The sequence below is a fragment of the Mustela nivalis genome (genome assembly GCF_964662115.1).
Source record: "Mustela nivalis genome assembly, chromosome: 8".
Classification (NCBI taxonomy): Eukaryota; Metazoa; Chordata; class Mammalia; order Carnivora; family Mustelidae; genus Mustela; species Mustela nivalis.
Window position 1 is genome coordinate 114,155,626 of NC_139027.1, and position 26,822 is coordinate 114,182,447.

Genomic DNA, 26,822 nt, shown 5'->3' on the forward strand with positions numbered 1-26,822 from the left:
TGATATAGGGGTGGTATGTGACATAAAATTAAACATAAGCTTATTAAGTATACATTGTAGAAGTGTTTCTGGTATGAACTCAATTTGTTTTTCTTTTAAGTGTATTTGTAGAGAAAAAAATGCTTAGAAAGTTGTCTACAGTAAGTAACAAGAGCTTGGGGTGCGTGCGGACGAGGAAGGGGCATGGTAATTCTCTAATCGTAACTGCACACCTCTGTACCCTTTGACTTTTAGGAGCACATCACTTCCGTTAACAGCAAAAGTAAAACGCACATTTAAAACAGCTGTACTCAAGCTGCAAGGCGTCTTCCTCCTGCTAGGTTGGATTTGCGTTTTATTTTCACTTTTTTGGTATTCCTGAAGAGGGAGGTTGAGCAGGCAGCACAAAACTCTAAGACCCAGAACCCCTGTCGGGCCTTCACATGCCTAGACTTGTTTAGCTTCGGGGTTCGCAGAACTAGGTAAAAAAGAAGGCGGAGGCGCCACGCTCCTGCCCCGCCCCTGCGTCCAACCCTCCAATGGATGTTCAGAGAGGGCGGGCTACATGCAGATCAGGGCCACTATTGGCCCTGGAGTCTCGCCGACAGGCAATGGGCGGGGCAGCGTGGTGACGTATCCACACGCGGCGCAGAGGCGGAGAGCGCGCGCTCGCAGACGCGGCGCTATTAAACCGTCGCAGGCTCCTGGAGCTGGTTGTGATCGTCCGGGCTCTCCGACGTGAGCTCCTGCTTTCGCCGGCTCGCTCTTACCCAGTGACGCCCAAGCCGGGAACAACTTCCTCTTTATCTCCGCCTGTAGCTGCGTCGTTGTGACTCTGCCACCATGTTCGAGGCGCGCCTGGTCCAGGGCTCCATCCTGAAGAAGGTGCTGGAGGCGCTGAAGGATCTCATCAATGAGGCCTGCTGGGACATAAGCTCGAGCGGCGTCAACCTGCAGAGCATGGATTCCTCCCACGTCTCCCTGGTGCAGCTCACCCTGCGCTCCGAGGGCTTCGACACGTACCGCTGCGACCGCAACTTGGCCATGGGTGTGAACCTCACCAGGTGAGCCCCAGGGTGGCGGAGAGCCGGGCTCTCCGTGCACCCCCACCTCCGGCTCTTGGCGGGAGCGCCGGCGAGCTAGGCCCTCATTGGCCGGCACAGGCGACCCGCTCCATCTCATTGGCCTGCGACGCCGAGGGGCGGGACCTAGCGGAGCGCGCGGTTCGGAAAGCCCGCGCTGGCAGCCGCGCGCACCGGCACTTTCCGCGCCAAAGTCACAAAGCGGGTGGTGGCGGGAAAATGACGGGCTTCTTCGAAATGCCAGGAAGAGAGTTGCACAGCTCTTGGGGCATTAAGTGCCGGCGGCCTTGGGCGAGAGACCTTTGGCCTGATTGACCAGTTCTGTCACCCTACCTGGGGACGGAGAGTCGGTCGATTCTGGTCTTTTATTATTATAAAGTTGCAGTGAGCACCCTGAGGTCATGACTTAAAATTTATCCACGGCAGGGGCTTCCAAAGTTTTGATCGCTACTTGTCTAGTACATAAACATGTTTAAATCTTAAGGTTTGTGAGAAATACTTTACCCGACTACATGGAGTGTTAGTTTAAATAGGGATCCTCCATCATTTTTCGTGATCGTCACAACCGAATAATTGGCTTCACCCACCAAAGGGACGTGCAGGTCGTAAAATACTGCTCTTTTGTTGATATTCCAGAAGTGAAACTGCTCGTGATAGGGTGTGTGCTTGCTAAAATATAAATACTGCTATATTGCCTTACAAAATGGCCATATCAGTTTACCTAACATACCCAGTTGCTCTGACAACCCTGGTAAAAATAGCAACTCCTTCTTTAGAGTCAGAAATCGATCTTGAGAACATTGTGTGGATTTTAAATCCTGTGTCTTCTGTATTCTAGCATGTCCAAAATACTGAAATGCGCTGGCAATGAGGACATCATTACACTAAGGGCTGAAGATAATGCAGACACCCTGGCCCTAGTATTTGAAGCTCCAAGTAAGTCATACCCTTCAACTAAGTTATACTAGGTGAAATTTAAATGCAGTGTGTCTCTCAGAGTTGTGAGAAATTTTTAGAAAATTTTTGTGATGATTGTAGAACTTATCATAGTTATAAACTTAATTGCTTTTCTTCAATCTGCTTTCTTTTGGTAGATCAAGAAAAGGTTTCAGACTATGAAATGAAATTAATGGATTTAGATGTTGAACAACTTGGAATTCCAGTGAGTATCAAAGTTTCTGAGTGTACTGTATACAGGGCATGATAGTTACATAAGAGTGTTAATACAGTTTAAAGCCCAATTCCTGATGGAACTTATGTATATTTGCTGTACATGTTCCAAAGTAGGGATTTAGTATTTAGACTGACATTTGTAATTTTTTCTTTAAACTACAGTACTCTAAATGGAATCTGGTTGAATTGATTGCTTCCAAACCTCCTTGCTTTTTTTTCCTCCCAGAGGAAAAAGCCTTAGACTTTAAGGCTGTGTTAGCAGAAATTCATTAAGGTTGGGTTTATCAACATAAAAGGAGAGTTAAGGTTTTTTAAATCCTTAGTGTCTTGTTTTCTTATTTTGTTTTAGTAAGCAGTTGGGCCTGTTTGCATACACATCATCATTTGTATGCCATGCCCTAATGTCTTCTTGATTTAGCCCTGGAGGGTGATTGGGGAAGGCTCTTTTCCTTGAATAGTGCATTTGTCATTAAAGGTTTAAACTCTTATTTTAGTTTTCTAAGTATAATTATTATGACATACTTGTTTTATATCTACATTTGCTTTTCGAGGTTTAGAGTATGTTATGAAATTACACAATGAGATATTTCAAAGTAATCAGGAAGTCTTAAATTCTGAATTTTTGTCTAGATGCAGAGTTTTCAGAAAAGGAGAATTTTTAATTTCCAGCAGATGAACTTTTATTTTCTTTTATTAGGAACAAGAGTATAGCTGTGTAGTAAAGATGCCTTCTGGTGAATTTGCACGTATATGCCGAGATCTCAGTCATATTGGAGATGCTGTTGTAATTTCCTGTGCAAAAGATGGAGTGAAATTTTCTGCAAGTGGAGAACTAGGAAATGGAAATATTAAGTTGTCACAAACAAGTAATGTCGATAAGGAGGAGGAAGCTGTAAGTAGTTTCTTAACTAACAAAATACTGTGAAGAGTATGGTAACCCTTCTTCTTTTGAGAATGGTAATCCTTCTTAACAGTAGATAGTGCCTTAGTCTCTTCAGGCTACTATAGCAAAATACTGTAGACAATGACTTATAAACAACTGAAATTTATTTTTGACAGTTGTAGAGGCTGGAAAGCTGGCAGATTCAGTGTCTGGTGAGGACCTGCTTCTTGGTTCAGACAGTGGGCTTCTCGCCCGATAGAAGGGTCAGAGGAGCTCTCAGGTCTCTTTTAGAAGGGTACTAGCACTAAGCACCTCCCAAAGGCCCTACCTCTAGGTACCATCACTTGGGGATTTGGTTTTAACATGAACTTTTTGGGAACACAGACCTTCAGTCCATAGCAAGGTAATTGCAACTCAACAGAGGATCTAGTTAGAGGTAAAAATTAACCTGTTAGGAGCTCTTATGTAATCTTTATATTTAAGTTTCAACAAAGTAGGCCCAGTAGGGGGCCTAGAGAACCTCCATTTAGGGACAAAGAACACTAATTACTAAACATCCTTAAATTAAGGTTTTCCTAGAAAATCAAGTGTTTTTTTTTTTTTTTTAAAGATTTTATTTATTTATTTGACAGACAGAGATCACAAGTAGGCAGAGAGGCAGGCAGAGAGAGGAAGCAGGCTCCCTGCTGAGCAGAGAGCCTGATGCAGAGACCTGATGTGGGGCTCTATCCCAGAACCCTGAGATCATGACCTGAGCCAAAGGCAGAAGCTTAGCCCACTGAGCCACCCAGGCACCCCTCACGTGCTTTTTTTTTTTTAAGAAGAGTATTTATAAACAAATATTTTGTAATTGTATTTTATTTTTTGTAGCCTTACTAGCCTTTGAAAAAACACCAGTTAATTCTGTAAATGAAGGACAATTTAAGGTTCTAACTTCTTAGGATTATTAGGCTTAAATGGGGTAACATTCAAAGTGCTTACCTTAGTGTGTGACATTTTATGTTTATAGTAATTATTCAATATTCTAGTTCCTTGCATGAGTAGACAGCCCTCAGTTTATTTTATTTATTTATTTTTTAAATACTTTATTTATTTGACAGAGATCACAAGTAGGCAGAGAGGCAGGCAGAGAGAGAGGGGGAAGCCCAATGTGGGGCTCCATCCCAGGACCCCGGGATCATGACTGAGCTGAAGGCAGAGGCTTAACCCACTGAGCCACCCAGGCGCCCTCAACCCTCAGTTTAAATGAAGATTTAAAAATATTACTAGCAAAAGTTCAGGGTCTAATTCTGTATTATCTCTGCTAAATTACATGGTAACTTCCCTGCCATTCTGGATTTTTTTTTTTTTTTTTAAATCTCAGATTAGTTTTTCTTTTTTCTTTTTTTTTTTAAGATTTTATTTTATTTTATTATTATTTTTTTTAAGATTTTATTTATTTATTTGACAGACAGAGATCACAAGTAGGCAGAGAGGCAGGCAGAGAGAGAGAACGGGGAAGCAGGCTCCCTGCTGAGCAGAGAGCCCGACGTGGGGCTTGATCCCAGGACCCTGAGATCATGACCTGAGCCAAAGGCAGAGGCTTTAACCCACTGAGCCACCCAGGCGCCCCGAGATTTTATTTATTTACTTGAGAGAGAGACAGTGAGAGAGAGCATGAACGAGGAGAAGGTCAGAGAGAGAAGCAGACTCCCCATGGAGCTGGGAGCCCGATGCAGGACTTGATCCCGGGACTCCAGGATCATGACCTGGGCCGAAGGCAGTCGTCCAACCAACGGAGCCACCCAGGCCTCCCTCAGATTAGTTTTTCTATAAGTATTTTTGTATTATTTATTTATTTGACAGATCACAAGTTGGCAGAGAGGCAGGCAGAGAGAGAGGAGGAAGCAGGCCTCCCATGGAGCAGAGAGCCTGATGTGGGGCTCTATCCCAGGACCCTGGGATCATGACCTGAGCTGAAGGCAGAGGCTTTAACCCACTGTGCCACCTAGGCGCCCCTGACATTATTTGGTATTAAGGAATTTTTCAGTGTTTTCCTATTTCCTTGGTTATTTCAGAACTTGTTTGAATCAAAATTTTAATAAGCTCTGTACACTGTAGTTCATTGATAGGCCCTCAAATTCTTTTAATCCATTGGTTTTCCATTCAATTTCTTTATCCCCCCCCCTCCATTACAGTTTGTTGAGGCAAGTCCTTTGTCATTGAGTTTTCCTGAAATCTGGATTTTGCCTATTGTATTCCTTATGTCAATTAATATTCTTCTCTAACCTGTATTTCCTATAAACTGGTAGCTACAGTGCTAGAGGCTTGATATTCAGTGTTTTCTTTGTTTGGGGAGTGAGAGAATAAGAATACTTTACAGATGCTTGTATGTATACCCCTTGTAGGTATGAGGTGTCTGCATTTTCTTAGCAGCCATAATAATTGTTTAGAATATTAGGTCCTTAGAGTTGTATTAATACATTTCATTCCTCCTTTTATTAGCTGATTTATTTATTAGAAACATTCCCATAAGGAGAAGTTTTCTCTTACCACATAATTTTGTTTACCTGAGCTACAGTTCATATGGGACAGACTAAATACTTGATTCTTTTGCTTTATTTACCAGTCCTTAAAATTAGTTTCATATCACTCTCCAAAGTAAACCAATAAGGGATTTTTAGTTTTGTTTTTAAAGATATATTCTAGGGGTGCCTGGGTGGTGGTGGCTCAGTCAGTTAAACATCCAACTCTTGGTTTCAGCTCAGATCATGATCTCATGGAACAAGCCCTGCTTGGGCTCAGCACTCAGCGTGGAATCTCTGCCTCTCCCCGCACTCAAGGTCTTGCTTGCACCCACACTGTCTCTAATAAATAAACCTTTTTTTTTTTTAAATTTTATTTATTTATTTGACAGAGATCACAAGTAGGCAGAGAGTCAGGCTGAGAGGGAGGGGGAAGCAGGCTCCCCGCTGAGCAGAGAGCCGGATGGGGGACTTGATCCTGGGACCCTGAGATCATGACCTGAGCTGAAGGCAGAGGCTTAACCCACTGAGCCACCCAGGTGCCCCAATAATAAATAAATCTTTAGAAATATATTCTAAACTAATGGACTGCAATTTCTTGATGTTTTTCAATATGGTTACTCTTTCTGTTTTCTCTCAGGTTACTATAGAAATGAATGAGCCAGTTCAGCTAACTTTTGCACTGAGATACCTGAACTTCTTTACAAAAGCCACTCCACTCTCTCCTACAGTAACACTCAGTATGTCTGCAGATGTACCCCTTGGTAAGATAATTGGTTTGTTGAATCTTGTTTTGTAGATGGTATATGTTGTACTTCTCAATAATTGTGTTCCTGTGTTCTTTCAGTTGTAGAGTATAAAATTGCCGACATGGGACATTTAAAGTACTATTTGGCTCCCAAGATCGAGGATGAAGAAGGATCTTAGGTGTTATTAAAATCCAAGAAAATAAAGTTAAGCTCTTTAAGAACTGCTTCTGAGATGCCGGCATGTACTAAGTTCGTCACCAAATTTGTACCTCTTGAGTACATATGTAGATATTTTCTGTAAATAACCTATTTTTTCCTTCATTCTTTACAATTTGTTTAAAGAATAAAATCCAAAGTCAAATTTGTTCTTGTTAACCTAGAAATATTTCTGCCTTACCTAAAAATACTTGTGTATTCATAACAAAAGGGTTTTGATTCTAAATGCAGTTTTGAGAATTTTTTTCAATTTAAATAAACGTTTTTTGAATTTCAAACATAACAAGACAGTGCCTTCATTTGGACCATGACTGTTGCAAGTATCCTGGGGAATTCAGTTCAAGCTACCATTTCATGTAAATGTGCTTATTTTTCCAGTCTAGAGCAGCCTGATAAAAATACATTTGATACAGCAATAGAAAGTATTCCAACTACAGTAGGTGACAAAATATTTTTGGGGATTCATTTTCAAACTTATTTTGGTATTCTTCTAACTTGAGTTCAAGAAATATTTTGTTATTTTGTTAATTTTGTTAGCAAAAACTAACACTTTTTTTCCAGCTTTATGTACCCAAAGCTGTGTGAGCTTGAGAAGACTAGCACTGTTATAGCGCAGTGTTTCTTTAGCCTAGGGAGCCTTTTAAAAGAATCTTGAAAGATTTAGTACATCTGTGATAGGGGCCAAGCAATATGTTGGTGCAAAAATAATTTTTCTAGTATAAGTAGTCTTTTTTGTGACTTAATCCTAGCAGTTGTGAAACAGACTGTTTAAATGTTCCTACTAATTGTGCCAAACTGGCATAGCACATACTGAGAATCGCTTTATTAAAGTCCTTTATTCCTGGTATGTTCTGTGCTTGGTGTTTTAAACGACTGGTTCCTTTGTTGTAGTACCTGGACTGAGTTCTGGTTACTGGAGGTATAACCCACTATACCCAGTAGGTAACTAATAATTACATTCTGTGTGCCTGGGGGCAGGGAAGGATATTGGCGGCAAAGGGCCTGATGGAAGTTTTGGGAATGGTGTAACTTTAATATAGACCGGTGATGGTTCCAAGACTGTATGCACTTGTCAAACTCATCCAATTGTACTTTATTGTATGTAAATTATACTTAATAAATCTGACATTTACAAAGCTTCATGTGCTGCAAAATGTCCCTTGTGGGCGGGCTTCTTACTTGGTCCAGGCCTGATGTCGAGGAGCAGGAAACTGAAACACAAGAATATGGGGCCACGCGAAAGTAGTGGTGGGGTATTGATGCTGAGACCGTGGCGTGCCCAGGAGAAGGGCTACAGCCGTGGACACTGACTAGGAGTCTTGCCAGCTCCAGTCATCCTTAGCTTCACTGTCAGCTTCTGTCTCCTGAGGGTACCACTCAGCTTCCAACACTGCCCGAGGGATCAGGGAAAGAAACAAGTAGCCGGTTCACCCAGAGTCTGACTGGGACTCCGGGAGCCGTCACCCTTGACAGCTTCACAACCCAGTGGAGGTGCCTGGCAACAAACCCAGGCCACAGCGACTCCCGCCGCCGATACTTTCCGCAGTACACTACCACTAGCTACTACTAGCGCAAGGCGAAAACAAGTTCCGGAAAGGGGACTGATAGAGGTCGCTCCCGGTGACGCCACTTCCGGTACGCCGCCGTTCAGCGGGCCACTTCCGGCGTCAAGGGGGCGGCTGAGGGGTGGCAGTTAGGTGAGGCGGGCCATGAGGCCTCAGGCGCTTCTGCTGCCAACCGTGAGCGAGCTGTCGGCACGCGGGCGGCCTGGCGCGGCGCTCCGGTAAGGCGTGTGTTCGGCGGGGCGGGAACAGAAGCGCCCCCCTCAGGCGCCCGGCGGGGCCGAGACTGCGGTCCCTGCCGAAATCTAGCTTCGCGTCCTGGGTGTGGAGCGTTCACCAGCCTGGGCCACCGCTGGCCTCTTCCCAGAAACTGGTTTTGTTTGTTTCCGTCTAAATTCGCGTCGGTTTTTATTTGTCTTCCTGGCTAGGTCTGGAGACGGGCAGGAAGATAGTGTGTGTGGAGGCGCATAATGCTAGACACTGCGCTGAGTGTTTTACTGATGCTTTTAAAGCCTCGCAGCCCCGGCGGGCTCGGAGAGTTTGAGAGTTGCGGTGGAACCGGTTTAAAAAAAAAAAAAAAAAAAAAAAAAAAGTAATTCTTTGGGGAACTTAAATGGTACTCTGAAAACCTCGGTTTACGTTTTTCCTTCCTCTTGCAGAATTCTTACTCTTTGCTACCAGTAAGCCTTCGTCGCCCCTCTCCCTCACACCCTTCGCTTTTTTATTTTGATGCGGGTGTGTGAATAGGTAAAGCAGAGTCCGTAAACTTTATTTTATAAAGACGATAGAAATCACAAGTGATTAAATGCCCTCAAACCCCCACATACCGGTAGTTTGTCCTTTAAATTTTGTAGAATTAATTTAGATTACCATGTAATCGGGATCGCAACACTTAAAAACCTGGTATTCGATGCAGTTTGAGCTAACTTCAGAAGAGCATATAAATTAACATACTGGATCCAGTACTTGATTTCTGCACTGTTATATAATTGCTATAAAGGGACATTCACATTTAGCACCAATTCCATCATATTGCTAATTATTTTAGCATTTTTATTATACATAGTATATTAGGTTGACTCTTGGCCACTTAAAACAGCTCATTAATAATTGGGATAAAGTATATAGAAAGCACTTTGACTAGAACCTGGTATCTAAGTGTGGGTAATTATTAACCAACATTATTATAATGAAGATTGTTTACAAAGTGTCATACCAGAGGAAGACAAAGTCTTTATGGTTTCTGGATTGTTTTTTTTAATGGTGCCTTTATTGTGAGATACTTAATTTTCTCTTTACAAATCCATGTCACCTTTAGAAATAGCTTCACAGTCAAAATAGATTTGTCTATTGTATCAAATTACGAATGTTTTCCGACTTAAATGTCATTGTTTTTTTTATCTTATCTACTACCTCTTAAACTAGTGACAAAATAGCCATAATTTCATTACTGAAGTTGGTTTTGAATATTTTGCACAAAAAACAAGTTTTATTTTTATTTTTAATTTTTTTAGGAGGCTATAGAAGTAATCTGGAAAATGAAATCACTACTTTCAGTGCTTGGGGTGGGGCAGAGAGGCAGACAAATTTGGCACTGGTACAATGCTGATTACCAGTAGTGATAGTGCTGATAGCCAAATTTACTGGAGACTCTGCAGATTTTCTTGCATTAAAAGAATGATACCGGATGCCTGGGTGCCTCAGTCCGTTAAGTGTTGGCCTTCTGCTGGGCTTTGGTGGTGATCTCAGGATCTTAGGATCAAATCCCACATGGGGCTCCTTGCTCAGTGGGGAGCCTGCTTCTTCCTCTGCCTGCTGCTTCCCCTGCTTGTGCCCTCTCCTTCTAACAAATAAGTAAATAAAATCTTTTCAAAATTAAATAAAATTAAATTTAAAAATAAAAATAAATAAAAGAATGATACCCATTAGGGGGGATCAACAAAATGCTTAATGTGAGTGTATTCCATATCCCACCCATTCTCTGTCCCTGGCAGGTAAGAATCATTTGAGCTTATGCTCCTCTTGCTTTTTCCGGAAGCCGGGACAGGGCCCAGGCAGTACTATAGCAGAATGACTGAAAATGTGGACTTTGGTGTCAGACTTGTATTTAAGTCACCACTCTTCCACCTGCTCTGTGTGGAGGGTTTGGAAAAATTAGGAGGCACAGGAATATTGGTGAGAAGATAAACATGAGGTCTGTTTCTTGGTCAGTGTCTTGACTTTCATTCTACCAGGACAAGGCAGAGAAGGTACATAAGGAGAATGTTTTCACTTTGTCAAAGGCAATATCAGATTTTAAGTGCAGTGGGGCGTGAATTGCCAGTTGCTTAGTATGACATCTTAGCCCAAATTCTAATATATGTAACACACTGTGGTCAGTGGCATATAATGACAGTTTTCTTTGTCTTCAGACTGTAGCTGTGTCAGTGTGTTATGATGCCGTCTCGTACCAACCTGGCTACTGGAATCCCCAGTAGTAAAGTGAAATACTCAAGGCTCTCCAGCACAGACGATGGCTACATTGACCTTCAGGTAAATGCGGAAGGGAATTAATGAGACTGGCTGGCTCCGTTTCTGTTGAGTTAGCAGGAAGACCTTCTAGGTGGAGGTTTTGCTGTCTCTGGGGATTAGAAGCAGCAGCAAGAAGGACAGTTATCTCTGAGACCCTTTCAGCCATAGTTTGCAGAAGGAGGGGCCTTGGTAGAGCAGTTTCAAACCAATATAAACACTGTTCATTTCTAAGAATTTTTAGTTGTAACGCCAAAACCCAGTAGTTACAAATTTTATTTAGTTTTTCTGGAAAATACTCAGATTGTGTTTTGTTAAGTAGAATTTTTTTTAAGGACTGTGTCATTGGTTCATTTACACTTTAGTCAAAGCCAGTTCATCTTTTAAGGGAGAAACTAACTGCTAAAGCCAACAGATTGTGGGAATCTTCCTTCTTTCCTGATGTCATGAGATCCAATTTATTAAAGGTATTCTTTTGGCAAACAGTAAGTAAAACAGAATATTTAATATTTGTTAAGTTTGTATCCTACCCTGATTCGTTGTTTATAAAATACTTAATGATGTAGCATACCTCCCTCTGCCCACTTGGAATGGTTTAGGTGGAACCAGGGCCAAGGAGGAAGAGGCAGGAACCCATCCCTTTAAATATAAACAAATCAATGACTCTTTGTACTCTTTGGACTCATACTTGAAGGAGAGAAGTTTTGTTTTTTAAAAGCACATCTGAGAATCTTCTAGTCCATTAGGTCAGATACAGAAATGAGGCAAACCTTAGAAAGCTTGTGTCTGAATCTTAACTTTGAATAGAACTTATTAACAAGTCAGGTTACTTGATCCCTGGGGTGGGCAACCAATGCTTGAGAAAAAGCTGTTTCTAAAACCTTTGTATGCTCACTTAACTTTGAATGTCAGAAGTCACTTGTTTTCTTTACTTCTCCAGATCACCATGTTCCTCTTGAATCCCTAGAGATTAGTACAGCCTTCCATGTGCCAGGCACTTAATAAGTATCTAATATCTAATCAGTGAATGACCATAAAGTATCTTCTGTTTTTGTGAGAAAATATTTTCTTATGGTGAGTGGTATATGGAATAAAATTAGAAGTAGAAAGAGTAACATTCTGCTGGGACTCCTCCGAGTGGCTGTTAGAGCAGTAATTAGAGCTTCACCTCCTGTTTGTCCCTTGCCTTTCTTTCCCAGAGCTCTAGTGGGTAGTAGGACTTCCTTCAAGACCCACAAACTAACCACATTGGTTCTTATTATCCTCCTTGCTTTAAAGTGTTTCAGTCCTGGTATTTTCATAATGCTATGTCTTTTGTTTGTTTTTCTTCCAGTTTAAGAAGAGTCCTCCCAAGATCCCGTATAAGGCCATTGCGCTTGCGACAGTTCTGTTTTTGATTGGGGCCTTTCTCATAATCATAGGTTCCCTCCTGCTGGCTGGCTATATCAGCAAAGGGGTAAGCTGAAGAGTTTGTGGGGGTGTGCATGAAATCCTTAAAGTGTGAGTCTGGGCTCTGTTTTATATTCATATCTAGTACAGGAGTTTCCAGCAGAAAGAAGAGAGTTTTCTTTTAGATTTTGTTCTCTGGTAACAAAACATACGTATCTTTTTTTGAGCAACAACATGCTTGTCCCAGTTTCTATGAGGTGTGTGTGTGTGTGTGACATTTTCCTTCTGAGATGTCAAGCAGTCTTCCCACTGTCACAGTTTGGAACAGCAAAGGTGAGCCTAGCATTGAGGATTTCTGATTGATAAAGGCTGTAGCCAGAGTAGAATGTGTTGTTATAATTTTGCAGTGCCATAGACGTTCCATGTGTGGGGAGAAGCAGTGAGGCTTGTATAGGTCTGGGGCCACTGACCATGCCAGGACTTGTGACTCTTGAGTCTGATCCTTACTACATTGGGTTTGGTTGGAGTTCTTGTTGAACTTCAGAATGTTATCTTAATAACATTAAACACTCTAAAGGAGTGTTTGGTGGTTCTTTTTCTTGGGCTATATACATGTGCTAATAGTGCCCAAGTTGATCTGAACTAATAATGATCACAAGTCATGGTCATATTGTCCTGCAGAGGGAACATAGCCAACATCTGAAAAACTGTGGACATTATAGAAATTGAGAATAGTAGCACTGTAGCAATAAAATCACTGCATATGGTTTTTAAGAAGTGAATCTGATTTGCCATTGGTCTTAACTACTTAAAATCACTATGTGGTCACCAGATGCTTACTTGGTGCAGTCTTTGTTTGAACATCTAACTTCAGGACTGTGCCTTCAGTTAACTTTCTTTCTTTCTTTCTTTCTTTTTTAAGATTTTATTTATTTATTTGACAGAGATCACAAGTAGGCAGAGAGGCAGGCAGATAGAGAGAGAGGTGGAAGCAGGCTCCCTGACGAGCAGAGAGCCCGATGTGGGACCCGATCCTAGGACATTGGGATCACAACCTGAGCTGAAAGCAGATGCTTTAACCCACTGAGCCACCGAGATGCCCCATTCAGTTAACTTTCATTGCAGTATGAGGTATCAGTCCCAAAGGACTCTGTTAATTACAAATATTGAGAGTGGAAGTGAGATCCACACGCAGCAAATATCTTTTTACCTTGTATGGTTTATAAAAGACTGCTTTATAAATAAGGATAAAGATGTTAATTAAGAGAACCACTAATAAGTTTGTTTTGGAGGTTTTTTTTCACTTTTTATTACAGATACTTCAAAAACAGAAGTAAATGAAATAATGTGTTAAACCCCTGCATGTCTCCCATTCATCAACAGTTATAAACATTTTGCTTCATGTATTCCCCCCAACTTTTTTTTCCTGTGTAGGAAACCAAATACCAGATTTGTATTTTGCTGGTATTCTTTTTTATTTTGAGAGAGAGAGAGAGGGCGCATAGGAGCAGTGGTGGGGTGGAGGACAGAGGGAGAGGGAGAGAGAGAGAATGAGAATCCTAAGCGGGCTCCACAGCCAGCGTGGAGCCCAATATCACAGCCCTGAGCTGATGAAATCAAGAGACTGATGCTTTACTGACTGAGTCACCCAGGCATCTCTATTTTGCTGGTATTCTCAAGTGTGCATCTTCAGTATGCATCTGTAATAGTTTTTATATAAGTTTACAGGTGCTGTATTAATATCTTTGATCTTCATATTTTTGTTAGATTTAGAGACTTGCTTAGATTCAGGTTAGTTTTTTTTTAGAAAGTATATTTCATGGGAGGTGCTGTGTATTTGCTATGGCAGGTTGGTTCTGAAACTTCGATGTTCATCAGAATCATCTGGCAGACTTGTTAACACACAGATTCCTTAGTTCCATTCTCAGAGATTCCAGTTCTATAGGTGGGTTGTGAGAATCTGCATTTCTAACAAGTTCCCAGGTAATGCTGGTGGTCCATAAACCGTGGACCAAATTGTGGTATTACATTAGGAGGCATGTAATGGTTATCCTGCTTTTAGTTGATATTAAGGTAGATTGCTGGGTTTAAGTGCCTTCAGCCTAATTAATTTATTATAAATTTCCCCATTACCATTTATACTAGTGAATGCAATTCTGTCATTTTCTGCGTTCATTAGCTGAAATTCTGCTGTAAAGGTCTTTCTCAAATCTACCATCTGTTTATCCCAAAATATAATGTGTATAGTGAAGGTAGGAAAAATGTTTTTCTGCTTCACAACTTTTATAAAAATACACCTAGCAACCTCAAAACCGCAAAAGGTAGTCAGAGAATGGTATCAGTATAAACTCCTATTTTTTCTTTTACATATTTGTGTTTCAGTCAATCACAGTCCATATTCTTTTTTTTTTTTTTTTTTTTTTTTGAGTAGACTCCACACTCAGTGTGGAACCCAGTGCGGGGCTTGAGCTCAAAACCCTAAAACTCTGAGATCAAGAGTCGGATGCTTAGCCAACTGAGCCGCACAAGTGTCCCCCATATTCTTTTTAGTATCTAAACTGTTCCATGTTTGGTCAGTAGGACTCCTTCATGTTACTTCTTTGTCTTTTAAACATGGCCTATGTAGCCTTTGATAGCTTTCTTGCTTTCTGGCACAGAAAGTTATCCCAGGCCCAGCTATATATTTCCTGTCTCCTAACTTGTAAACAACCATTTCTCCAGAGAGCCTTGGTGTTCCGTTTTGTTTTGTTTTGTTTTAAGATTTTATTTATTTATTTGAGAGAGAGAGACAGTGAGAAAGCATGAAAAGGGAGAAGGTCAGAGGGAGCAGACTCCTCATGGAGCAGGGAGCCCGACGCGGGACTCGATCCCAGGACCCCGGGATCATGACCCAAGCTGAAGGCAGTCACCCAGCCAGCTGAGCCACTCAGGCGCCTGAGCCTTGGTTTCTATATAGGAAGTAGATTTAGAGAGATCACAGACTGGGCATTAGTGGTGCTCATGCTTCGGTTTTGATTGTTTCTAGACCTTTTCAGCAATGGAATCAAGAAATAGGTATCTTTGGGGCGCCTGGGTGGCTCAGTGGGTTAAGCCGCTGCCTTCAGCTCAGGTCATGATCTCAGGGTCCTGGGATCGAGCCCCGCATCGGGCTCTCTGCTCAGCGGGGAGTCTGCTTCCTTCTCTATTTCTCTTCCTGCCTCTCTGCCTTCTTGTGATCTCTCTCTGTCAAATAAATAAATAAAATCTTAAAAAAAAAAAGATACCTATTTCTTTTTTTTTTTTTTTTAAGATTTTATTTATTTATTTGACAGAGATCACAAGTAGGCAAAGAGGCAGGCAGAGAGAGGGGAAGGGAAGCAGGCTCCCTGCTGAGCAGAGAGCCTGATGTGGGGCTCAGTCCCAGGACTCTGAGATCATGCCCTGAGCCGAAAGCAGAGACTTTAACACTGAGCCACTGAGGCACCCCAAGAAATAGGTGTTTTTTAGAAAACAGTTTTCAGTGCAAATTTAAGATTAGAGTTAATTTAATTAGAGCTTAATTTCTTTGATATTGTATGGGTATATCTACCCTATGATAGTGATGTCATTACTTATTTGCCTTATTCTATGTTATACGTATAGTAGCTTTAAAATAATATTGCGGGTAGCACGTGGGTGGCTCAGTCCATTGAGCCTCTGACTCTTGGTTTCAGCTTAGGTCATGATCTCAAAGTTGTGAGATTGAGCCCCATGTTGGGCTCCATGCTGAGTGTGGAGTCTACTTGTCCCTCTGTGCTCTACCCCACCCCCAGCTTGCTCATGTGTGTGCACATGCACGCTTTCTTTTTCTCTCTCTCTCTCAAATAAATAAATCTTTTTTTTTTTTTTTCAAATAAATAAATCTTGAAAAAAATAAGATAACAGGGATGCCTGCATGGCTCAGTCAGTTAAGCAGCTGCCTTTGACTCAGGTTATGATCCCAGGGTCCTGGGATTGAGTCCCACATCGGGCTCCTGGCTCAGCTCCCTTTGCCTGCTGCTCCTTGTGCTCACTCTCTGTCTCTCTCTGTCTTTCTGACAAATCAAAATAAATAACGTCTTTAAAAAAAAAATACCAGCGTGAGTGTTAATGCTAAGTATAGGAAGGCTAAATGCACTATAAATTTCCTTTGCAGTTCTTCAATCCCACTAAGGATGTACAGTCAATATCTTGCAAAAGAAAAAAAGAAGAAGGAAAGCAGAAAATGTAAAATAAGATAACAGAAATAGCACCAACTATGTCAGTTGTGAGAGTTGTAGACTGTTATTGTTTCTGATGTTCACGTAGTCCCATCTTTAGGCTGAGAGAGCCCCTTGAAGTTCTCTTTCCTTGTTTTGTTTTGTTTTGTTTTCCTTGGTTTTAAGCTGGGATTTATTGAGTCATTGTGTCAGCTGAGGCTGCTTGCTTTACATATATTACCTCACTTAGTTTTTATTGTCTTATATGAGGTAAATACTTCTATTTCTATTTGAACGACACAGTCAAAATTATATTGAGTAGATAATCTACCAGTATACATTGTGTAACTAGCCATGTTAAAAGGAGATTTTTAGAGACACTTGGGTGGCTCGGTTAAGTATCTGTCTTCTGCTCAGGTCATGATCCCAGGGTCCTGTAATTGAGTCCCACATTGGGCTCCTTGCTCACCAGGGAGCCTGCTTCTCCCTCTGCCTGTCACTCCCCCTGGTTGTGTGCGAGTGCCTGCTCTCTCTGACAAATAATTTTTTTTTTTTAAAGATTTTTAGACTGGATTTAAATCCTTAGCTGAGGGAAGACTTAAAATTAATGGGAAAAAATGACCTATCAGATAAAGGGCTAGTATCCAAAATCTATAAAGAACTATCAAACTCAACACCCAAAGAACAGATACTCCAGTCAAGAAATGGGCAGAAGCATGAACAGACATTTCTGCAAAGAAGACATCCAAATGGCCAACAGAGACATGAAAAAGTGCTCAACATCACTTGGCATCAAGGAAATACAAATCAGAACCACAGTGAGATACCACCTCACACCAGTCAGAATGGCTAAAATTCACAAATCAGGAAATGACATATGTTGGCGAGGATGTGGGAAAAGGAACCCTCCTACACTGTTGGTAGCTGGTGCAGCCACTCTGGAAAACAGTATAGAGCTTCCTCAAAAAGTTGAAAATAGAGCTACCCTATGACTCAGCAATCACACTACTGGGTATTTGCCCTAAAGATACAAATGTAGTGATCTGAAGGGCACATGCACCCAAATGTTTTTAGCAGCAACATCCACAATAGCCAAACTGTGGAAAGAACCTAGATGTCCATCAACAGATAAATGGGTAAAGAAGATATGGTATAGATATACAATGGAATACTATGCAGCCATCAAAAACTGCAAAATCCCCCTGGGGCTAATAATACATTATATGTTAATTTAAAAAATAAATTATTTTTAAAAAATCATGAAATCCTGCCATTTGCAACAACGTGGATGGAACTAGAGATTATTATGTTAAGTGGAATAAGTCAGTCAGAGAAAAACAATTACCATATGATCTTTCTGATACAAGGAATTTGAAAGGGAGAGTGGGGGAGTTCTTGGGGGTTAGGGAGGGGAAAAAAATGAAACAAAAAGGGACCAGGGAGGGAGACAAACAATAAGAGACTTTTTTTTTTTTTTTTAAGATTTTATTTATTTATTTGACAGAGAGAAATCACAAGCAGACGGAGAGGCAGGCAGAGAGAGAGGAAGGGAAGCAGGCTCCCTGCCGAGCAGAGAGCCCGATGTGGGACTCGATCCCAGGACCCTGAGATCACGACCCGAGCCGAAGGCAGCAGCTTAACCCACTGAGCCACCCAGGCGCCCCCATAAGAGACTCTTAAACTCAGGAAGCAAACTGAGGGTTGCTGGGTGGTTAGGGGAAGGGATAGTGTGACTGGATTATGGACATTGGGGAGGGAGGGTATGTGCTATGGTGAATGCTGTGAAATGGGTAAGCCTGATGATTCACAGACCTGTACCTCTGAAGCAAGTAACACGTTATATGTTAATAAAAAGAAAAAAAATTAATGGGAAAAAGATCACAGAGGAAAAGGAGGATAAGCTTAACTGTATAAACATTTAAAACTATACCTAAAAATAAGGCAGAGCAATTTTATAAGAGTGGATTCATTCATTTAATATATTTATTTATATGTTGGGGGCAGGTGGTGATCTAGAGATGAACAAAAGTCCCTGCCCTCCTGGAACTCCCCAAATAGTTGAAGCCCTACACTAAACACCATTTCTTCCTCTTTGACCTGTGAATTGTGATTATGGGAATATACACTAAAGAAAGAATCTGAAAGGCTAAGAAAAAGAAGTTTATTGTGTTATCCTGTACCGTTACAAAAAGTGAGAGACAACCAAAGTATCCAACAGTCGGTGGGGCATGGTTAAGTAAAATTGTGGTGCATCCATTACAGTGGAATGGTAGACACCATTAGTTCACATAATGTGTTTCAGGTGTACAACATGATTCAATATAGTATATATTGGAAAATGATCACAATAAGTCTAGTTAGCATCCATCACCACACAGTTAGTTTTTTTCCTTGTGACAAGAACTTTTAAGATCTACTCTCAGAAACTTGCTAATAATACACAATACAGTGTTTTTAGCTATAATCACCATGTACACTGCATCTCCAGAACTTACTTTGTGAATGGAAATTTGTACCTTCTGACTATCTTCACCCATTTTGCCTGTCTCCCACCCCCAGTGCAGAACTTTTCATAAAACTTTGGCAATTGCTTGTTATATTAAGAGACTAAAACAAGGCACAGAGTATGGTGTGTTCACAACTAGAAACTAGAATGGAGAACAGAAGGAAATAAGGGAACTATCTGTGGATGCAGATGGACAATTTATTTATAATACTTAGTGCTTTGTAGTTTTTCTGAATTTTATAATAAGGAGGAAAAGAGATGTATACCTGTTTCATTGGTAGCATACTACCCAAAGGAAAATACTCTGAAGAGTGTAAAATACTGATGTATGGGTTGAACCTATGGCTTTGTTTTAAGTGTTTTAAGTATGGTACTAATGTGTTTGCCTCCTTCTGCCACTAGGGGGCAGACCGGGCCGTTCCTGTCCTGATCATTGGCATCCTGGTGTTCCTGCCAGGATTTTACCACCTGCGCATCGCCTACTATGCATCCAAAGGCTACCGGGGTTACTCCTACGATGACATTCCAGATTTTGATGACTAGCTAACCCACCCTCAACCCTGAGGAGAAGAGTCACAGATGGGACTAAGACCGGCTTTAAGATACTGAGCAGATATTGGCAAAGGGCTAAGGCATTCTGCAGTTTGCAGATGTTAAACAAAAGAATGGGACCATCCTCAAGATGTCAACGGAGCTTACAATTACAAATTAACTAATTAGGACATGCTCTATTTTTCATCTCCTGGCTCTGGCAAAAGCTGATAAGTTTTTCCACACGAATGTGTATCTTTGAAGAGTAGCAATGTTAATGATGTGGGAAAGCAGGAGGTTCTTGTGTAGTGCAGAATGTTACTGCTGCCACCCTTGTTAGAGTTCAGCATTTCTTTTAAATAGTCCTCATTGTCAGTTCTGGTAGCAAATGGAAGAATTTAATATGTCAAATTTCATGTTATTAGTAATTTATTTTGAAAACATCTAAGTAGCTTACCCCTACACTCATCTCTCACTTTGTGTTCTAGTGGAAGACCTTGGCAAATCAAATGTCAGTATAGGTGCATCTGTAATATTTTTTACTTGCTTTCTTATTAACAGCAGCCAGGACTTTTTTAAGTCTCAGAGCAAGTTCCTAGAAGGTAAACACCCCTCTGTTCACCAGTCCTTGGTCAGCCACCAGTAAGCTGGCCATCATAAAATATGGGTTATTCTGTTCTTTGTAGATCAAGATGTTCTGTATATCATGCCTTTAAGGACTGGATTTTGGCTGTTTCCTAAGGAAAAAAATGTAGATAGGTGGTTGTTATTTAGAGATTATAAACCTATTGTTAGCATCTTGCATTATGATGTCATTCTGCTGAAGATTGCAAGACTCAGCCTGGATCCCTAAATGGACTAGACTGCCTTAGTTTGATTCTGGTTCCTAGCTTGCACAAAATGACATATTCAAAAGAAATTAAAATGTCAAAATCTAAACCTAGACTTCCAGTGAGTTAATTTCAAGTATATTTCAGAAAACATTTTAATGATTGTATGATACCTTTGATCCCAGTACCCAGGACCACCTTCCTTTTTAGATAATGGGCCTTGTGGGTCAGACTGCTTTTCAGTCATCTTCTTATTTTGAGCTTATGGACATGGGCAACTAGAAGCCTGGAAGGGCCATCAACTGAGATTTGGAGGGCTGTGGGTAGAGCAAGTTTATTGGGGAGGTGAGTTTACTTTTGGATGTGTTAAATTGTAGATGCATACTCTACATCCATATGAAACTGTTTAGTAGGCAATTGCAAACTGTGGATCTGGAGTTCAGGAGATAATTTAGGCCAGGGATAGAAATTAGGGAGTCATTGTTGGGACAATATCTAAAAGCTGGATGACATTACTCACAGAGTGAGTGCATATGGGGAAAAAACTAGCACTCGGGAAATGAGGAACAGAGGGGTGTGATGTGAAGCAACCTCTGAAGTTAGGTGCATTTGGTAACAGGAGAGGAGTGTGGGGAGGCCAGTACTCTAATTGAAGCTCCTGGACCTTGACACTGGAGTTGTAAAGAGATCGATAAAGCTTTATACTGGGAACTGTTTTCTTTTGTTTTTAAAGATTATTTTTTTTTTATTTATTTGAGAGAGTGAGAAAGCACAAGAGAGGGGAGGGTCAGAGGGAGAAGCAGACTCCCTGCTGAGCGGGGAGCCTGATGCTGGACTCCATCCTGGGTCTTGTTGATCCTGGGACTCCATGATCATGACCTGAGCCAAAGGCAGTGGCATAACCAGCTGAGCCACCCAGGCTCCCATCGTGGGAACTGTTTGTAAAGCAAAGATCAGACCAGAAGGTTTTGGCCAAACCAAATTATTTGGTCCTTTTTTTTAAGATTTCATTTATTTGAAAGAGAACAAGCAAGGATGGGGGAGAGGGGAAGCAGACTTGCGGAGCTTGAGCAGGGCTCAATCCCATGACCCCAAGACAACAACCTGAGTCAAAATCAGGAGTCAGATGTTTAACCAACTCAATCACCCGGGTACCCCTCAAGTGTTGTTTACAGACTCCCTGTAACTTTGCATTGACAGTAAGTGTGTATCTTGGTCCTTTTTAGAAAACATCTAAGTCTAAATAACAATGGTGAGTGTTTCTTGAACCTTTGCCAAATGTGACAAGCACTTTTATTCCTTACTGTTTCATTTTAATCCTTAGAAAAAAACACCAAGTTGGATAGTATTCATAGGTAATAGCTTGGACATTTGGGACTCAAGGTAAAGCCTGAATTCCCCTTACCAAGTATGAAAGCCCGAATGCCTTTAAGGGCCAGGCAAGTGAAGAAGGGGTATAGGTGGAGAGAGCCAAGGACAGTCGTGGGGACCCAAGTCAATTGTCAAATGTATATTTTACCTAAAAGCAGCCTCCTCCCTATCCCTGTCCCCCACGATGTTGGCTGAACCATATGCTCTAGCTTTATAAAGAGTTTTTTTTTTTTTTTAAGATCTTATTTATTTATTTGACAGTGAGACACAGAGAAAGAGAGGACACAAGCAGGGGGAGTGGGGGAGAGAGAAGCAGACTTCCTACCAAGTAGGGAGCCCAGTGTGGGCCTCCATCCCAGGATCGATTCCAGGACGCTGGGGTCATGACCTGAGCAGAAGGCAGATGCTTAATGACAGCCACTCAGGCGCCCATAAAGATTTTCTTATTTGTGCAACAACTCTCGGGCCTCTTGTCATTTCCAAGGCTAAAAATCCTCCCCGGTTGCATCAGCTGTTCTACTGTGATGGAGATTCAGACTCGTTCCCCCTGGATAAGCTTCGCCTGGTCAGTGTGTATGTTCCTTCCTGCCAGGTTTTGTGAGGTGCTAAGGACATAACAGGAAAAACAGCATGGTCAGTGAGGAGCAGAGGTTGCAAACTAGTGGACACATGTTGGCCTGCATTTTGTTTTTCAAAATGGAAAGGTTCACCTTTTGATTTGGGGATTTTCTTGAAAAATCTCTAGATTTTTCTTCCTTCCTGAGAGGCTACAACCAACTGAAACAAGGTAGTAAAGCAGCTTTAAGCAGAATTCTCCAGGTCACCACAGTCCTCACCACTGCTTGCTTGTTGTGCCCAACCCACTAGTTGTTTTCATTAAGGGCAAGAGTGTCTCAGAGTCCCACAAAGTCTAGCACAGTGTTTGTGGGCACTTAAGTTTCTTAAATGAAGAACCAAAGTTCTTCATTTCCATCCCAGGATGCTGTGTTACGTTCCTTCGAGGTGTCGATAGTTGGTCTGGTGCTATTTGATTCCGATGGTCCTAGATGACCTTCCTGTTGGCTGCCGGGCAGGCCAGCTCCTCAGATTGATTTGAGTCCACTCCACCTAATACTCTACTCAGCCGTTGAGCCCAGTTCACAGCCACCTGCATGTTCCTGCCTTCGGGGTCCTGGGTTGTCCCTGCCAGCTGGCACCAAAGAGCCTTCTATTACTGGTTCAGTGGAAGCTGGTGGAGGGACCTTCAATGGGTTATAAACCAGATTAACTTGCCTTGGTTGACTTGTGTCCTCTAAACTATCTTGAGGTTTCTCTCTTAGACATAATCCCTTAGGCTCCTGGCCTCACGAGTTTGGTTAGGGTTTAGTGCCAGGGTGGGGAGGGTTGAGTCTTATTAGCTGTGAGGCTTTGGGCAAATTAGTCTGGAGCTTCACTTGCCTTATACAGTGGGGATAAGCCAGTTCCTACCTGTGAGGGTAAATGTGAGGACTCAATAAAACCATGGGGGAGGGCTCTGCACATACAGCCTTTCGCACGGTAAGCGGGGTTAATGGAAGCAGCTGTTGGAGGAAGTGCAGGCAGTCACTCCTTTGGCTTCGGGGAGTAGTTTCTCAGGTGAAACTCAGGAGGGGAGAGAGCCCATCTGCTATCCCTGGGCCCAGCCTGTAGAATCTGCTGTTCCATGGTGGACCGCCCTGGAGTTAGGGGCCCAAGCTAGCATGGCAGCCGTCCCCAGCCAAGGCAGGCCTCCCTGACCTGACAGAATGGAGGCAATGAGACAAGTCTCCAGCCTCTGGCCCTCCATTAGCATGCAGCTGGTAGGCACACTGTGTGCTCCAGTCCTGAATGCAAGGGGAAGGGAGAGTACCAGAGCACCCCGTTGTAGCCATCATGTGGGCCACAGAGGCCTGTGCCCCAGAAGGCCCTGCGGGGAGGTCCTCGGAGACGCAAGGTGGTGTAGTGGTCGCTCTAGCAGACCAGCTTGCCTGGAGCTTGTTCTTCCCCCGCTTCATCTTCCGTGGGCCCTGTTCTCACCTCTTTCTCCACTTTTCCCTCCTTAGTCTTGGCCCTTGCTACTCGATGCATGGCCTGCAACCAGGAGTTTGTTACAAATGCAGAATCTTGGGCCTGCCCGAGCCCTGTTACATCCAAGCTTGCGTTTCGACAAGACCTGTACTGTGTCGGTGCCTGAAGAGCACTGTTTGGGGCTCCCTGTGCCTCTTAATCCGTTTCTTCCCTTTAGGCCTGGACCTCCTCTGGCAGCACCAATGGCTGAGTTGGGGGGGACCAAAATTTAGAGCCCCCCCTCCTTGGTCCACTATCATTCTCTAGCCGGTAACACCCAGTGTCTTGAGGAAGCTTCACAGAAATGGCACAGACACAACACAGGGAGGCTTTGTGAAGATGCTTCGCATGAGCATCGAGAAACCGAAACAAGTTCCACAGGTGGGGAAGGTCTGTGGCAGGAGCTGGAGCACATTCGAGTGCTCTGAAGGCCAGGGTTAGGGAGCTGTGTGATTTAAGATGCAGTGAGAGGGAGGATGTATTTTCCTGCATATGTGAGAGGGAGGATTTGTGACTCAGGAGTTTCCCCTGAACCCTGGAGGTGCTGTCGTTCCTCCCTAGCTCTGTGGGTCTTTATTACCTCCATGCTTTCATCCCTCTTACTAACAGGAGAAGAACCAACTAGAAAATGCTCCAGTCTTGGCTAAGGCGTTGATCCTTCAGGAGGGTTTTCTCTGGGATTAATATCCATAGAGTTTGCTCTGAGACCACCACCCTCAGAACCAGTATGCCCCTACAACTGAAAAGGTGACAGCAGCTGAATCACTGACACAGCTAGGAGGGTTTGTGGCCTGGCGGAGTGGAGATGACAGGCACCAAGCAAGAGTTGTCACCAACAGGGGCTGGGACTGAGACAGATCTCTGGATATAGCTGCAGGCTCCTGTCCCGTTAGCCAGGATCTGAACATTTGAAGACTTCAGAGCATATTGCCAGGGTATTTGCCAAGAGCACCAGGTTTCCCCTTCTCGGGGACATCAGCAAATGCCGGGTATCTTCTCCATTTAATGAAAGTGAAACCACAGTGGGCCAAAAGAGCATGGAATGAATGATGTCAGCAAATGCCAGGTATCTTCTTCATTTAATGGAAGTGAAACCACAGTGGGACCAGAAGAGCTTGGAATGAATGGGCCCAAGATCAAGGACTCCTGCTCATTCTGAACATTGACTCAAGATTGTCATCCACTGTATTCCTCTCCCAGGGCTGCTGGCAGGGTAGAGTACATTTACTATTTACTTTCCAAGGCCTGGGTCACCAAAACTTGGAACTTGAGAGTACTTTGAGGGCAAGATATCTCTTTATTAAAACAACTCAACTTAAACATTAACTGAAAAAGTAGACCACAGAGCTTTGAAGGCCACTGTATCTTGATACAGTTAGGTCCTCTAGATGCCTTAACCATTAACAGTCACAGCTTTAATCTAACCTTAGTTTTATCTCCAGACTTTGTTTTAGATCTGTCTGTTAATTCACCTTGAATTCTACTTTTGAGTTTATTCATGAAATGCTTTTTGGGTACCTACTATGGACATTTGCCAGATATCAAAAAGGAATCTTGCACTTCCTCCAGAAGTTTACAACTTACTTAGGGAGGAGAGCTCCATATCTGACCTAGCTAACCAATGTAATAAGTAATATTTATCCACTAATAATTTAGACAATTGTTGCTCTGCTAGGTGGATTGGAGAGGAAAGGAGGCTCAGCAGGCTCCGAGCAGGTCTGGTGGAGACAGGACTTGAGCTGGACCAAGGGCAGATGGGAGGGAACTTGGATGAACTTGTTCCCCTTCCCCACACCCACATAACACATACACTGGTAATGGGTGTCGTGTTCAGGCAGGGCATTGGGAGAGTTGGAGATAAAGGTTGCCTAGGTTACGTGGGACTAGGCTGTGACCAGCTAAAGAATGAGAAACTATGGTAGTTTTCTTTTTAAACTTTATTTTTCATAAGCAGTTAAACCAGGCTTATTATGAAAATCATTTGTTCTTAGCAATCCCTGCTCCTTCATTCCCCAAGGGACAAACCACCCACCTTACCCACCTTTGGTTCTTCCAGCTGAATCTCCTTGTATTGACTTTGAGCTCTCTACATGATACATTACCACTTCACAAATTTTCAGTACTAGGCCTAACCAGTTGACTTTAAGTGGGGATTTTGCTCCGTTACCTCACTGTCTCCTATCCTCACATACTTGCAAGCCCTCCATTTTCTCCTTGTAACTGTGTCATTTTAGATGAATCCATATTCAACACTGTGATGTGATGTGACATACATTTTGACTTAAATCTCCCTTCTGGCTCAACTTTTAGCTTTCCCTGGAGCTGACAATCTTGTTTCATTTGTTTATGTGATCTTCTATGTACTGTCACTAATTCAGACTCTGCCATTTCTATATGTACCCCTGGTGTTCTGTCCTTGTCATCAGGAACTCCCTCTAGAGCCCGTTGCCCTTTCTTTACCTGCTTATTGTCCTCCAGAGATGAGGATGTGACTGCGGAGCCCTCAACCATCCCATGTGACTTCTGTGGAGATGTCTGGTGCCACTCAGATTTCAGGTTCTTCGGTTGGCTACTGTTTTGTTTTTTTCTGGATGCTTAAAGAGTTGCATTCAGTGTTCTGACGTTTCACAGGGACACATCTTGTTGTTGGCCCCTTTTTCTTCAGCATAGGTGCTCTGGTAACTCATATCTTTTAGTGTTAGGGAATTTTTTGAAATGAATTTCTTTGATAATTTCCTTCACTCTGAAGTCTCTGTTTTCTGTTTCTGGAATTGTTTCTTTAGGGGTTGGCCCTTACCTTTTCTCTCCGATTTTTCGTATTTTTGTTATTTTTCCATATTTTGTGTTTTTTATCTTCTTTATGGAAGGCTTACTTGCCTCTGTCTTCCAATGCTTCTGTCATGCTTTTTGGTTTTTTGCTATCGTGGTTTCAATGTCCAAAGAATCTCTTTAATGTTCAAAGTGTTCTTTTTATGGCAATAAAGTTTTATTTTGTGGCCTAACATCTTTTCTTATGTCAATATATTATCAGTGTACATATTAATCAGGGCACTTGTTTCGCTCAGTTGGTAGAGCATGTGACTCTTGACATTGAGTCTTTTTTTTTTTTTTTTTAAGATTTTATTTATTTATTTGACAGAGAACACAAGTAGGCAGAGAGGCAGGCAGAGAGAGAGAGAGAGAGAGAGAGAGGGAGAGAGAGAGAGAAGCGGGCTCTGCATTGAGCAGAGAGCCCGATGCGGGGCTCGATCCCAGGACCCTGGGATCATGACCTGGGCT

The 26,822-nt window shown here is 42.3% G+C and overlaps 2 protein-coding genes across 2 annotated transcripts; both read left to right on the forward strand.

The window, feature by feature from the left end:
- Positions 1–596: 596 nt before the first annotated feature.
- On the forward strand, positions 597–7,726 carry PCNA (proliferating cell nuclear antigen). The gene is made up of 6 exons (XM_082744481.1): positions 597–1,043; positions 1,900–1,997; positions 2,156–2,223; positions 2,932–3,126; positions 6,262–6,385; positions 6,469–7,726. The coding sequence occupies exons 1-6, from the start codon at positions 823–825 to the stop codon at positions 6,546–6,548; spliced, it is 786 nt and encodes a 261-aa protein (XP_082600607.1). The 5' UTR covers positions 597–822; the 3' UTR covers positions 6,549–7,726.
- Positions 7,727–8,215: 489 nt separating this feature from the next.
- Positions 8,216–20,217, forward strand: TMEM230 (transmembrane protein 230). The gene is made up of 4 exons (XM_082744489.1): positions 8,216–8,369; positions 10,560–10,680; positions 11,990–12,112; positions 19,150–20,217. The coding sequence occupies exons 2-4, from the start codon at positions 10,582–10,584 to the stop codon at positions 19,288–19,290; spliced, it is 363 nt and encodes a 120-aa protein (XP_082600615.1). The 5' UTR covers positions 8,216–8,369; positions 10,560–10,581; the 3' UTR covers positions 19,291–20,217.
- The last annotated feature ends 6,605 nt before the right edge of the window (positions 20,218–26,822 follow it).